We start from the raw sequence: 16076 nt of genomic DNA on the forward strand, positions 1-16076 counted from the left end.
AGGTAGGTAGTGTATTTGAACACCCATTGTCAGGCACCATGACTCAGGAAATGCCTTCTTGACACAAACCTCAGGGGCCTGACTGAAGCTCCCCAAGTGTTCTGTGGCTGGTGCCTTTCCTGGAGCACAGAGTGCTGTGCAGGGTTGCTGGGAGCTTCTTGCCTCAATGGCTGGCACAGAGCTCAGAATCTGCAGAGTGAATTGGTCTGGTTCAGAGGAGATGCGAGGTGCCTGCTCTGCTCAGGAACGCCCTGGGGCAGCAGTCATGCCCTGTGGCAAGCCTGGAAGAACAGGTTGCGCTTTGCTGAGCTGATTAGTGGTTCTTGGCAACAGATTGCCATACTGCAGAGGGGGATGGAGTGGGGCCCACTGAGCTTTTGTCAGCATTTTTATTCCACGTAGATGCACACAAATCACAGTGCCCGTTAGTTTGCGTTGAATGCTGAGAAAGCTACAGATACATGGAAAGGCAGAATTGAGAACATTCTTGACAAACCAGCAAAGTGGCTTGAAGGGATGTTTGGTAGAAACACACCCAGCACAAACACTACCCTAAGCAGGAACAGTCCATTTGTGTGGCATAGCAGGAGGCTTCCCCATTCTGCAGGGGACCGAGGGAACAGCGTGGAACCCCATGCACAGTAATCACAGAGTGGTTTGAATTGGAAAGGACCTTAGAGATCAAGTTCCAGCTCCCTTGCCAGTGGCAGGGACACCTTCCGCTAGATTGCTCAGTACTACTGGTAAACAGAATTAAAACATCACAAAGGGTAAAAGAGAAATTTATTTTTAATAAGAATATCAAGAACTTCATTTACACAAACTAAGTTGTCAGTATCTTCCATTTTAAATAAATTCACATTTATGCACAAAACCACGTAAAATAAGCTAGAAAATTGTCACAAGAATGCTAGAAAAACAATTAGGTTTGCTTCCATGCTAAAAATCACACTAAAGAGGCATGTGATATAAATGTCCAAAGTTAGCCTATATCCAGTAGAACATTACAAAAGGACTTTCAACTTTGTAAAAACTAACAAAAGCTACACAAGAAAAAAACAAAAATCACTTAAAGCCACATTTTCTCACAAAATTTTAAGCAGTCTGTAATTTCAAACTCACTAACACTGATTTAAAGCTTTGGCGTATGCTCAAAAAACGCATCCATTCTCAAAGTAGCCAGGCTCCTTTCCATCCTGTTTACTGATAACTGTGCCCACCTCAGTGTGTGGTGAGCTGAGCAACGCAACATGCGGACTGACACGTGCTCACTACACAGCAAGATAGTGTCACAAATGTGCTGCTCTTTCCTTAGAAAACGTGAAAAGACTGCAGCTCAGAAAACATGCTGAATGAAAGCTGAGAGACGTCTGGCTCTTGGTGACTGAGCAGGGATAATGCGGTTGGTGGAACTAACATCCTGGAGCGAAGCACAGCAAAATTTGACACCAAAAGTGAAGTTTTTATTCATTCTGTTCATTGTCAGGTGATGGGATCTACGCTAGCAGCTCTGAAGGCATGGGCTCTCTAACCTATGGCACGTCTGAAGCCAAATGTTTGGTTTGTATTCATTCACTTAAGGCTGTATCTTGACAGAAGCTCATAAACATATTTTCCCTTGGTTTTGAGGGGAAGGTACAGAGGCAGAAATATTAGAGGTTCCCTCCACTCCACTTGGTTTTCTAATTAAGTTCACTGCCAAGTCTTACCAAACCAAAGAGAGCAAGCAATGGTGCACATTTTGAAACTGAAACCTTTCCGGCCAGAATGATTACCTGAAATCAGCAGCTGTGATAGGTTGTTTCTGTATGAATAACCAGGTGTCTCTTCCTGCTCTCCTTAACTCTGCTGCCCAATGGATGTAGGACAATGCCAGACCGTACCACCGAAGGAGAAACAGCTTTTTGTGACAGTAAGTGATTTTAATTCTGTTAGGAAATAGATGATGTACAGACACTCACTCCTGAGCAAAGGGCACCTGGTATGGATGGTAGACAGCTGGTGTATGGGCTACTGCTGGCAGCTGAATGCTTTGCACAGCTCTAGGTCCATCTGTCTGATGTGGCACTGAGAGGGAAGCCAGAAACCAACAGATAGAAAAAAAGGTAAACCAATATAAATAAGAAACAGAGACTGGGAGATTGTTAGAGGGAAGTCACACGTAACTGAAAACTATTTAGCCACTTAACACAGAATTTAGTGCATTATAGCCAATGACTTGTGTGTGGTTTTGATGATGTACAAAGTACCTGGTGATAAAACGGCCCATCTAAAATAGAAACAGGGAGAGGAAACATTTCTCCAACACAAGGCCAGGATGGCAATTTTCCAAAGCTGACAAAACCTTGTTGGGCAAGTTGTGTGGTGAGGGAGAGCTGAAAACCATTGTCTGGGCAAGTCTCTGAAGAGAGGCATGTGGGGCTCAGGAGGGCCTGCTGTTTAACACTGAAGCTCTTCTTCACTTTCAGGAAGCCGGGTACCAGCAAGGGAGCTCTGAGCACTAGCATGGGCTGTAGAGCTGAGAACTTCTTCAAAACTGCCTCCCGTGTGGCTTGTCCCACCAACCTTGGTCTGAAATAAGCAAACAGAGAACATCAAGATCCTCTGCCCACACTGAAGCAAATCCCATTTTCCAATCCACCCCATGGCCAAGGAGAGCAGGGAACTGTTCAGGCAGAGAATGCGTAGGGATGGTTCCTTAGAACAACAGCTATAAAACCAGTCAAATAAAGCAACTTCTTTACTCCACAATTTCTAAACTAGGCTGCCATCATAAGATTGGACAGTGGTATGTCTCATATGCTTAAAGGAGTCAGTCCCTAAGTAGGTCCCAGGCAGGATCCTAGACCCTAGCAGTAAACCCATTGAGGTTGTTTACCTGAGTAACTCACATTGGTTTCACTGCTTTTTTTCCAATTCTATGCAGGCTGGAAAAGAGATGGATACTAAAATGAACTGGTTCATTTGCTGAGTGGCCCACATGCCAGCTATAGCAACACAGCTGCTTGCAAAATTCATAAACCACGCTGGGATTTTGGACAGCAGAAGGAATGTAGTAACCAAAGGACCTAAATCCCTTCAGGCACTTGTAGCTGCCTAGACACTGCAATATAAAACTGCCAGTGGCATTTTCATGGGAGAAGGCAGAGAAGAGTTACCAAAGTACATTGATCAAACATATCCAATGTGCTTGCCCATCTACTTCCAGAATGCTTCAGGTCACTGAATTTGTAATAAGTATTAAAAATAAAAATCAGTAAGACTAAATCTTTGAAAAAGAAGTTCTCTAACAAAGATAGAGCTGTATCTAAAGATTTGGAAATTATCAAAACTAAGTGATGAAGAGACAAAGCTGTTGTAACTAGGTTGTCTTGGTAAGAAAGCATTCTTTTGTGGCTCCGCTTACTGATATATCTGCTCCAAGTTGATTCAAACCTGAAAATAGGGCAAACCCTTTTACTCCATCCTAGAATTGCAGCAGAACTCAAAGACAAGCTGACATTTTTTTCCACCTCTCAGCCACTGAATGCTTAGGAAGATTATTTTAATTAAATGAACCTTGTGTTCTAAGTTTCCAAAGGGTTAATCCTACGTAATCCTGTTTCTTTAGCTAGCACAGCAGCTTACCTAGCTTGAAAGTCCAATAAAACATTTAATTCATCAGAGTTCAGATTTTCAGCAAAATGAGGCATCCTTGTCCTCTTTGATTTCCAGGGGACAATGAACGAGTATACTCTCCCAAGAAAGGTACAACCCAAAGTCCAGACTCCAAGAGAAAATAAAATCTAATTTGAAATTTGACTTCTAAATGTTATGAAACCTGAACATCAGTTTTGGCAAACTGTAGAACACTGTAGGATCACTGAAGATTTGTAGCTGATACAGGAGTTGGAAAGATGATAACACTACTGCTGTTCTTTTTTTTCAGGAGCCTCTCTGGGTAGTTCTTCACTTTTTGAGACCACAACAAAACCCTAGAATTGAAGGGTAACTCCATGATTTCTCCCCCGTTCCCGGGTCTTTCTAATCTTGGAAGCCTTGGAACAGAGGTAGGAAAAAGGAGGAGCAATGCTGAAACATTCCTACTTGTCTGCAGTCTACCCTGGTGGCACCCTAGATCCATGACTCCAGCTACCCTTCCACACTGGCATGAGGAAAGAAAAGAAAAAGAAAAGGCAAAAGAAAAATAAAAAGAAAAAATACAGAAAGAAAATATTTAAGAAAATGTGACTTTGTCAATAAAGACAGACAATTAAGGTTTCATGAGATATGGAGGATTATTTCAGACTCAGAACTTACTGTATTGTCCTGCTTAATTACAGATTTCTTAAAGGATGATCTAAGAGCACTCTGAACACAACAGGCATGACAAATACTCTCCTCTAGAACACCTTTGCTTCATCAACAAAATAAGATCAGGCTTCTCAAGCAGATCACTGTGAGCGGAATGGTCTTCAGAGCTGTGCAGTTTGAATTACCTTTTTCTATTTCTGAATGACACATTGAGATGACTGGGAACAGACACTCCTTACCATCACTATTTTTGGCATTTCTGAGACCACTTGCTTACTTTGGCAGGCATCAGAAATAATTGCTTAGCAACAAAGCAAAGGAAAACAATTTCTTTGCATATTGCCTTCGTTTTCCATTAGTGCTCAATTACATTCTTGATGGAACAACAAACTAAATCAGTCTCCTGTACAAATGATAAGGACAACTAAGCTGTCACACTTTAACACACACAGGAATGCAAACTCTGCCCCTAACATTTACCTTAAGGCTTGTGACAGTGGTTTCAACCTTCTCCTCAAACGATTTGAAAGTTGGAGAATTCCTAGGAGAAAAAAAGTTGAAGGGAGGAAAAAGAGTCAGTTGCCAACATCATGGGATAATTCCACAATTTGATCAGTTCTTGCCAGGCAACACTGCCAGCACAGAATGAAGGCTGGCTGGCAGCACAAGGCTATGAACACTCACTTGTGCTCTGTCAGTCAAATCCAATTATGGTAATCGGATGAGTACTTTTTAGCTACAAATTTTCAAAAGTAGAACCTGCATAGTAATTGAAACCAAATGATAACTGGCCTGCCTACTCTATGATACACTTGTCATGTTCTCAGAAGAACAGCCAGACAATGCTGCCTGTAATGCTGCTTTTCTATGGCTTTATCCATTTGTATTGTTGCTGTAAAGAAAGAAACATTCTTTTCAGCTGATGAGCAAGTTCATAACCTACACTATTAAAAAGATGCCAAGTTTAATGTCCTAAGGTCAGGAAGGAGATTAGAACCACATGGGAAGGGGTCCCAAATGTCATTGAGGAATCCTGCCCTGCCCCCCCACCCTTCCCTGTGATTTTGTCACTGCTGTTTTCAAAGACAAAGACTTTAGAGAGAGACTGTGTTCCTAAGGTGCCTTTCTGACTAAGCTAAGCTTTCCTCTGCCTTCACCCAACATAGTGCAGACTTGGACAAGTCTGCTGTGGGTGAAGAGGACCTTCTTGTTCTCTGCTCCTTGCTTGGCACCTGAGAGCTCATTTAAAACATACATTGTGTTTCATTATTAGTGAATACTCTGAAGCTCAGGCCCTGTTGTCCAGCACAGTTCCTCGCTCTGCAAATACATTTATATCATATCCCTCATCAGGCTGATTTAAAATGACCCCAATTTAAGGGAAGGACAAACAGAAGCCAGTTGAAACAATAATGCAAATTTAGTTTCTGTTATTATTTGACAGATTTTTTCATAGGGCAAAAAAGTCAAAAGGAGAAAGAAACTCAGTTTTACAACTTACATGTGATCCATAGGTCACATTGGTGAATGCTGCCTTAAACTACCCACCTGCTGAAGTTGAATGAATTAGCATCCATCATTGTGATGTGAGTTGTGAGTTTGTTTTTCATGCATGCTTGGCACAGAGTAGGGACAGTCATGTATTTACAGGCCAAGGGAGTAAAAAGAAAGCTGGATACTAATTTTATTGAAAACAGTCAGAGCTTTACTTGAACAGACGTCAATATTTGGCTGCAGCCAAGTAAAGTGTGATTATAGCCATTAAAATATGAAAGCACTCATGTAAAATCCCTCCATAGGAGCATGATCCAAATTCTATTGGAGTGGAAAGCATCTCTGACGTTAATGGGCTTTGGATGATGTTCTAGAGACAGCAAAACAACTGAATTTCAGATTCAGTAATACAAACCTGATAACAATCAGCTACCCAAATACATCTCAGAACTGCTTCATTTACTCAAAGGCTTGTAGAACAGATTAAGCAGTTAATACAATTAAAATGAAAAAAAAAAAAAAAACAACAAAACCACAGCTAGCCTGTCCTGCAGCACTCATCTACATGAATAACATTAATTGATTGAAGTGAGACTTTTCATCCAACTAAAAACTGCAGGATCAGGATCAAAGTATGCAAATCCCCCCTCATTACTCTGTTGAACATCACCATAGCAAATAGAATGTGGGTAGCACATTACCTCATTGCAGGCATGCTTATGGAATGGCGAATAGAATAGCTGTGGTATGAAAGAAAAACATAAGAAAAAAATGCTGTAAAATCTCATTTCCAATATGATTATAATGTATTTTTTTAACTTAGCTTTAAATGTACATATACATATAGTCAAGACAGCTGGTACTCTTCCTCTCCTGATGGCAGGGGCTTGTCAAACTCTCAGCACTAAAGATCTTACTGCCACATTCTCATGTCAACTGACCAGCAGTGGGGCTCAAAAGAATGATGCAAAACAGTTCCTGGCAAAATCCATTTAAATGGTGCAGACCCTGGCTATCTACAGAGACACGTGAAAGGGCACAGAGAGCCACCTCCATGTCCCGCAGTGACAGAGGACGAGCTCTGTGTTGCGCAGGAGGGATACACCCCAGGTTTGTGCACACCAGCAGAGCTGGTTCAGCTGACTACTAATCTCAAAAGGTTCCTGCACAGCTGCTTACCTAAACAGGTAAAGAGGTTTCTTCAGCCAGAGAGGCAGCACTCTCACATATCTGCACCTCTCCAGGACATTTCTCTTCCTCTTTCACTCCTCAACTTTACCAAAGGTATGGAACTATTTTCCACAGCTCTCATCCAGCTCTCTTTTTGACACTTCCCTCCTCAGACTTCCCAGCAGCAGGAGTATTGGAAAGTTGTAAGCAGAGGATGGTGCCTCTGCATCACTCAAAGATCTCCAAATCATGCTGCACACCTTTAGACCTCTAGATGCCACCCACACTGACTGCTTGACTTACATGAGCCAAATTCGCCCATTTGAGACACCAACTCTGTTCCCACAGCATCACCTGTTCCCTGCTGCTGGGAAACATCATGCCTGGTCGAAAATAAGAATCTTTACTTGAAGCTTAAGAACTTCCCATAAGGACATTAAGATCTGAGCAGTTTAGGTAAAGTGTGTGATGCAAGAGTGTGTCTTTTTCCAAAAACCCCTGCATTGCTACTTTCAGTGTTGACTGACAGCTGCAGCCTGGTCTGACTGAGAACAGGGAGAGCTTTACTGTAAGCATCACCAGCACTTGGCTGCAAGCAAAGCATGATTATAGCATTAAAAAATGAAAGCTCTCATACAAACAGCACACGTGTTTGTTATAAACGACACAAAATCAGAGCAGCACTGAGTCTACATACAGATTTGCTTTTAGAGATTAAAGATTCACAAATGGGGGTGGGGAAGGGAGGGAAGAGATATTTGGCAAGCAGGTGGAATAGTGAGCTGTAATACAAACTGTTTGCTGTTGTATATATTTTAAGGCTTCTTCTAAGATCAGATAGACAAGAACTGACAGCAGACAATGCTAATGTTTCATGTTCAATTTTTCACATAATTTTTAAGACTTATGAAAGATTAGCCCAAACATTTCACAAGTGCAGCAAATCTTAAGAGTCCTCATTAAATTAAACAAGCATCCTTGCCATTTTAATTTTGCAACCCACAACAAATAGGCAAAAATAGAGTTTGGAAGTATTTCAGCATAGACTGCTCCTCTTTTAATAGCAAAACATTCCAAATATAAAGGTTTAAACCAGAAGATTAAATTCACACAGCTAAGAGATGGCACATGACAGACAATCAAAATATTAAATGCTTATTTTTTGAGTTCATATTTTAATTTCTCTAAAGAGGTAATAATGCAGGTTATAGAAACAGTGCAAAAATCTTCTTTTAGTACAAGCCTAAAATATTAAGCTTTCTTTGAAGACATGCATGATTGTGATAGTGATCATTGCAGAGAACAGGGATCTTTCATGACAGAGGAATCTGTCACTTATTACATTTTAGTTTCATGTCAGAGTGAATTTAGAAGGTCAATCTATGCTGTACTTTGTAATTTACTCATTAATTAGAGTCCTTGTTAGGATAACTTAGCTGAATGGGAGAAATACTCTTGAGCTTTTCAGTGCACTGAAAATACACTGAAGGCCAGAGGGAGTGCAAGGCCTTCAGGGCTGTTCAGCCGCTCCTCAGGGTGATCTGACCTAAAGCCAGACTACTCAGAGAATCTTTGAGAACACATAAAATTGTTTTCTAACTTTTTTTTTTTAAATCATATATTCAAGTGCTTTACAGAATTAATAAACTCAAACTCTAAAGAACTCCTTTATCATCTTCAGAACTTGGAAATTTCCCCAAGACTCAAGACTTTTAAAGAATCATGACCAAGATACTTTTGCTCTATTGAAGATGAGGTAATTAAATACTTCATAAAATCTTTACAAAACTCAGCTGAATAGAACTTTTTACTGTTTGTTGTTCATGTTAAACCTCTGACAGAAAGAATATGGTTGAGAGAATGGGATTATATATAAGCAGGTTTTCTCAAGACCAACATCTTTTGAATGTGTCCATTATTTGAATTTAAGATTAATCTACTCAAGGCAAAAACTTAGTCCAATCCTTTTCTTGTTACATTCACCATGCTGTAAGAATGAGGCATAACAGTTTAAGTAGCATATAATGATGCTGAAAGGAAAGAGGTTACTGCATTACAGCCCATAAATCAAATCTTGTCAAATACAGAGGCAGTGTTCATGGAGAGTAATGTGTCTTACCTAATTGAATGCGATCTGGGGTGGATGCACAGGAAAGAAAAGCAAGAGTTAAAAGTATTAGGAAAAGGTAACAAAAATAGACACACACATCAGTAGCATGTTCAAACTGCCCAAGGAGAAAAAAAAATAATTTACATTCAAATCTTGATGCTGGAATTCACAGTAGAATGTGGATCAGTTCATATCCCCCCAAAGCAAAAATTTTCATTCAGTCCTTCACTATGCAGTCACCTATTCTTTATGCATTGAAAAACAGAAGGTTTATCTTTAAAAACTACATTTTGTGTTCTCTTCATTAGAACAGATTTAAACAATGCTGCTTTCTCTTCTCATAGCCTCCTTTAGTATCATTAAAGAGAAAGTAGAGATGAACTGGAATTCTACAAGTACATAAGAGCAAATGATGTTTTTCTCCCTCTGAATCCCTTAATCATCTCTCAGTTTAAAAAGGGTATGCCAAAAATAAGGAGTTTTTCATTCCTAAAACAACATTTTCTAAAATACTTGTTCTTTGTTGAAAATAATACTTGAAACACTTTGACACTGTGTTTCACCTCTCAGGAAACTTAATTAAGGCGGAACTGGGAGAGACACACTGATATACAATATTCAAAGGATGTCATTAATGTTCCAAAGTTGAGAAATGATGAGGCAGACAAGCCTCTCCTTCATCTGTGTTACTGATGTAGTCTTTAATTACAGACCACTTCAAGGGAACACCTGCCTCATGCAGTGAGCCAGAGAGGTGGCGCGCACTTAATGAACATCCCTTCAAATACTCATTTTTCACATCCTTTCTCAATGTGTGGTGTGATGCATTATTTACTGTGCAATGTTCATACTTTGCTCCAAAGAAAAGCATTGATTTCTTCAGGTTTATTTACAAGGTTATACACATCATCATGTATACTGCTGCTTCTCAAACAGTCAAGGGTTTGTCTTCACAACACATTTCTGCTCAGACCTGTTTCAGTAATACTGTTGCCCTCCTTTTACTACCTGCTGGCTCCCACTACAGAGCCAGCCACCCCCTTCTCCATGCCAGTACAGATACTTGCACAGACATATGATAATGAAATCTCTGTTACTGCAGACCTATAAAAACCAGCATAAATTAAGGGACAAATGTCCATGGAAGTGAGAGAAAACAACTTCCTCATCCATCAGCAAAAGAAACGCTTATGAAATAATTTTCTGAAGCAAGAAAGTTTTATATAAAGGAAATATTGCTATTTCCTTTATAGGGGTACCAAAAGACACAAAGTTTGAGAATGGTAGTTGCAGGCATGACAGCTACAGCATTTGAAGGAATTCACATCTGACAGCAATTTTAAGTGCCCAGAACATCCTTACATCACAGAAATTCTAAAAGGCTGTGCAAAAACTCTGTCACCACAACAAACAATAACAACAACAAAAACCCCCAAAGTCAACTCCTAAAGTGGTAAAGCAGATTAATCATACCTGAGCCATCACCAAAAGATTTTGGCCCCATCTGCTTCTAAAAACTTTAAATGACAGAGATTTCACAGCCTTCAGAAATAACTTTTGTTCAGCTGCACTTGTGAACCACAAGGCTAGGCTTGTAGCCCTTCTCTGCAGAGCTGCATGGTCAGTGCTCCCCATGTCTGCTTTTGAACTTTTTCCCCATTTGGCAATAAAGCATGTTACACTTTCCTACACTGAATTTTATTTTACCATTTAAAATAATGTGGATTTCTAATCCTGGTGCCTAAAGTGCTTGCATACCCTGCCACTGCAATCAGTGGGAATTCTAAGCAATGCCATTGTGGCACTTTCATCTAACCCAGCAATGAAAATGCTGATGGGTAACAGACTCAGGACAGATGCCTGCAAAATCCTACATTATGGTCAGCTACTGAGACCTATTCTTTGGATACAATTTTCAATTCCCTATGCTCTCTTCCTGCTAAAGCAATAACACCTAATCTGTATTTCTCTACTTCTGCAAGAAAAATACAGACAGGCTTATCAAAGTCAAGCTCTATCACATCTCCTACCTTCCATCTATCCTCTATGACAGGTGCTGTCAGTTCAAGGTAATTGTTCTTGACAAACCCTTTTATGTTTTTGCTATCATGCTATCTTCTAGATGCTTAGAAAATAACAGGTTAATGCATTCCTCCAGTATCTGCTTTGTAGTTCCCAGAATCCCCCTTGCACCTCTGGAGAGGAATTAATTTTGCCTTCCTCCACCCCTCTGGTGCCTCCTGTTCTCGGGGCACATTCAACTGCCACAGTCACGGCCCCAGGCTGTCCCTCCCTGCAGCCTTTTGTGTCTTTCCACCTGTGCCTTCCAACTCCTGGCAGGAGTGAGGCATTATATTACCTTCATTCATCTTGAGAGCTGGCTCATCCCAGGCACTGAATTTGAAAGGGGTCTGTGTGATCGTGTAATTAAAGAAAACGTACCAGGCAGCTGAATGAAGGAGCTATACAAAATGTAACTGCTGACATCCTCATTTGCATGCATGCCTTTGTTAGCCTAATCTTTAAATACCTTTACTGGAGTAGCAGCAATGTATGTGGAGTGTGCATATAGTAGTGTAGTGCACATAGTTTATTTTTTCTTTCTTTCCTCTTTTTTTTTTTTTTTAAGCAACCCAAAACCCAGAAAATCTCTCACTTGGTATCACAACTTGTTTCTAAAAAGGTCATCAGCAGGGATGAGACATAGATTCATACAGACAACTGCAGAGTAGTTCAGCAGTATAGCATGAAAATATTCAAACTTTAGCAGAAAAGGAGAAAAGGATAAAGACCCCCAACTCTATCAGATCTGTGCTTTTCTTAGCAAGAGCCATGTTAAAATGTCAGTGCAGTCCCTAATACCTAGAGATCTGAGCCTCTGATCAATGCCCTGTGAGTGACCTGGGACTACCCCCTTCCTCTTAACTTTCCATACCAGATAAATATTAAAAGAGACAATGTGAGCTGGAGATGGAGGAGCAAAAAAAAAAAAATTCTTGATGGCATATAATAAATCACAAGGCCTATTAATGAAGAATCTATTATCTTAGCTATATTGCTAGTGTCTGGTTTGTATCCTAAAGCAGAGGTATCTGTACATTGGTTTTATATGCATTTCTTGTATTTCTAGAAACACAATATTAAATAGGATACATTATGACTGTAAAGATCCCTTACAAGCTTATTAATACAAAATTCAGAAAATGTAAAACACTAGTGATTACTCATGCACAAAATGAATTACAGAGTAGTGACACTGGGAAGATGGGGTGGGGATGAAAGAAAAGCACAGCAGCTGCAGGAAAAGCACTTGGTCCCCAAAGGGTGGCATCTGTTCTTTCAGACACACAGAATTTTGTGATTTTTCTTACAGATTTTATCTTCTTGAACACTAACATAACAAAATAGCACATTTGGGGGAGTCTATCTGGCCTGGTTTTACATTATATTTTAGTAATGCTTTTAGAGATAAAATGAAAATTAAGATCCAATAACTTCAGAACAGAAATATGTTTTTCATGTAGTGCTCTGTACAGTTGATGTAGCAGGTAATATAGAAAACAGAATTTTGTTTCATAAAGAAGGCGGGTTTCAGTATTTAGTCAGTCTGTCTACAAACCCTTTCAAAATCACCATCACCAGGAGGTAAGGCTGCTGAACATACTGGGAATTATGATGACATCTGGATTTTAGAAATCAGTTTCAAATGTCTGCTCTGAGTGAAAGCAGAACAGGGATTTGCATCTGGATGTCATTGGTGACTATCAGCCTTAATGCCTAACCAAGAGAATTAAGCTAGAGTCTGATGTTTGTTTAAAACAGCAGGATGGGAGGGGGTGGTGATAATCCATACACTAGATCACTGAAATAAAATTATTTGGATTAGCAAAAACAGCAAGCCAACAATGACACAGAAAATTCTTGCCTCTTTACAGTTTTGTGTCCAAATACAAGTGAGATTGGAAAGGGAGGGGGAAGATTTTTAATAATCAGGTTATTTAAATGATAAGGTTTGTAATGGGACCCCACACAGAACTATACCTGGCCAAGCTGAGCCAAGAATTTAGGCCAGCTTTGTTGCTAAGGGAAGCATACTGACCATCACTCCAGATTTGGGATGTGCAGCAGATGCAGAAGGTCCCAGTCACGCCACTCTCTCTATGACTATGGGAACCTGGCTAGACCACTTGCTGATTCATCATCAAGCATCAAGAAAACTCTCCTAACTGAGAACTGAAAGCAGCAAGTATCCACAAAAAAGGCAGCGCTGGTACTTCATATTGTCCTGAAAAATTCCCAACCAGGTTCAAGGTAATAATTCCAATCAAAGAAAGCCACTAGAAATCCTCTTTTTGATTAATCAAAATGCTTTTGGACTCAGCCTCTGCTTTGAGCCAAAGAGCTAATGGGATAAACACCTCCCATCTGCCATGTCAGAAGCATGACTGCCATGGGCAGGGGGGCCCATACTGATAGGTAAGACAAAGGCATTTGGTAATGGTGATTAATTAAGGGAAATATTAAAGGCTGAACATGCTGTATTTCAGTGAAGACATTTCTGCCTTTGTAGTTAATCTCACACCATGTGCAAGGCACAAGTAACAGGACCTGAGAAATCCTGAACCGCTAAGTCATCCTTCCCTCTATAATCTAGAGCCAGTGCTCAAAGTATTCACACAGAAACTCTTTGGTCACTGCTGCAGGATCTAAAGCATGGAAGCAGCAACAGGACCTGTTTGCTGAGCTGTGGGCTTGTCTTTTTTGCAAGAGGAAGTGTTAAGAAAACATAAAATGAAACAGGGAATATGTTGGTGCCACATGCATCACACATATCTTATACATTTCTCAAAAATACAGAATACAACTATAAATGCAGGGAAGGCAGAAAGAATTAACAAAGGTAACAAAAAGGCTTGTGAAAGTGACTCATCCAACTGGAGCCTGGAAAGAGGGAACTGAAGTGAAATACAATAAACCCACAAGAAATAATGAATGAAATGAAGGTCAGAAGAACTCACTCACTGTTTCTCATAATGGAAGAGCCAGAAGGCACCAAAGGAAAGACCAGGGAGACTCCAAATAGGGAATGAATGAATGAACAAATAAACCACAGACTTTACCACATAAATTTCTATTCCTCTGGGGAGACGTGAGGTGTTATGAATTTCAAAAGCTCATAAAAGTTAAAATAAATTCTAAAAATGATAAATTTATGAAGGAAAACCTTTTTCTTTTAAATGAAGGCTCAAATTTAAGTTTTAGAAAGTTTTCAGCTCTTGGATTTCTGAACACTAAAAAATATACACTAAGAAAATATAATTGCATGCCTGCTTATTCTTCTAGCATTTGATAGGCATATACTACTCATGAATGTTTAACTGTATCAAGTAAAAAATTCTTAGCTCTTCATACATAACTAAGTTATGTATGAAGGTTGCAAGTCATTCACTACATTTCCATTTTGAACTGCAGTGTGGAAAAAGACACTATAAAGCAGATGATACAGTAATGAAGATTTTCCTTTTTCAGTTTCACCTAGAAAAACATAAGTACTTCCTTAGAGGATTTATTGAGCTGTATGTAAAAGGTAGGTATTAAGGGGGGGGACTCTAAAGATTTAAGATCGAGAATAAAAATAAAAAGAGGGGAAAAAAGGTTTTATTGCCATGAACTAAGCTTCAGTCATTTGCAGCACACAGATCTTAGGATATGGTTACCTCATACAGGACAAAATAACAAAAAAAATGAGTACATACTAATGGGATAATATGCACTATTAATAAATGAATGAGACCCTAATTACACAATTGTAGAGTTATCCATGTCCACTTATAACAAAAAAATCAACTCCTTCAATCACTCAGGAAGTTCTGTAATTCTACTGCCTAATGAAAACTGGAATGCTGGTTTACAGTATACAATTTTTGCTCTCATACTGAGGAACTTTAAAACCAACACTTTAAAAGATACATCAACATATAAAGCCTGACACTGAAGCTGCCTTTAAGTGGCAGTTCTACTGACCTCAACTCCTGTTACTTCTATCATATCTATTTTTATACAACTGCAGAACAAAACTTTGCAGTATGTCTTGAACAAAAACTGAATAAAAATAGCCTGAAATGTTTTTTGTATTATCACAAGCAGCTCCTAGGTAGGCTTCTTTTCTTCAGATGATATTACTCTCTAGCATCCACATAAGAAAAAAACTGGGTTAATGAAGAAAACTTATACGTTTCCTTGAGTTTTCAAAGTTATTACAAAAGGATTTATGACTGTACTTTTTAAAACAAAAATAAGACTTATATAAAAATTCTATCTTTGGTCATCATTATACCTTCTTTCCACTTAAAAACATGAATGTTATTAAATACTCTAACTACAAACTACTTGAACCTTTAAAACACTAACGTAGAAGGAAATGAAGAGCTGACAAATGATTTATACATTTAGTCCTCTAAATAAGACCAGAGAAGCAGCAGATGCTGATACCTCATATCTCCAAACTTCTTGCTGATAGCTGTTCCTACATTGCTGATAGCTGCTGTTGCTTTTTGCCCCGCATGGCTCAGGGTCTCATGTGTTTTCTTGTAGCTGGAAACAAAAAATAGAACAGAAATAGTGTTAAGTATTAACAAAGAGAGACTAGAATCCCTGCAACTAATTTCTCTCTGAGTCCCATCCACTGAAATGTTGATAAACATAGTAACTTTGGCTCAAAACAAGCATGGGTGAGGATGCCCATTTCTGCACAGCTTCCTAAGTGCAGGATTCTCCAGAGCAATCCTTATCTCAGCAATCCTCTCTTTCCCCCTTGCAGATAACATCCCCCAGAGGGGCCAGTGCATGCTGGTTAAGACCAGAATGCAGTGATTTGTGGAATACCTGCTTGATACAACTTTGTTTACAGAAAATCATATTTACATCAAGTAAGTATTCTTTCAGCAGACACTGATCTTCTGGCAAAATCTGCTGTCTGAAGCACAGAAAAGAATCAGGACAAATACAA

At 39.4% G+C, this 16076-nt stretch overlaps 1 protein-coding gene across 2 annotated transcripts in view; it reads right to left on the reverse strand.

Annotated features, from left to right (window-relative positions):
* Nucleotides 1–766: 766 nt before the first annotated feature.
* The window catches only part of TPD52L1 (TPD52 like 1), a 49238-nt gene continuing 33928 nt past the window's right edge, over nt 767–16076 (reverse strand). The window contains exons 4-8 of one of the 2 annotated variants that reach the window (XM_058020127.1): nt 15560–15661; nt 9077–9091; nt 6489–6527; nt 4774–4834; nt 767–2571 (exon numbers count right to left, since the gene is read on the reverse strand). In XM_058020127.1, the coding sequence (XP_057876110.1) occupies nt 2440–2571; nt 4774–4834; nt 6489–6527; nt 9077–9091; nt 15560–15661 (349 nt within the window). In that variant the 3' untranslated portion in view covers nt 767–2439. The remainder of the gene's footprint in view (nt 2572–4773; nt 4835–6488; nt 6528–9076; nt 9092–15559; nt 15662–16076) is intronic. The other variant, XM_058020128.1, reaches the window with a different exon arrangement.

Source organism: Melospiza georgiana, chromosome 3, assembly GCF_028018845.1.
Source record: "Melospiza georgiana isolate bMelGeo1 chromosome 3, bMelGeo1.pri, whole genome shotgun sequence".
NCBI classification, from domain to species: domain Eukaryota; kingdom Metazoa; phylum Chordata; class Aves; order Passeriformes; family Passerellidae; genus Melospiza; species Melospiza georgiana.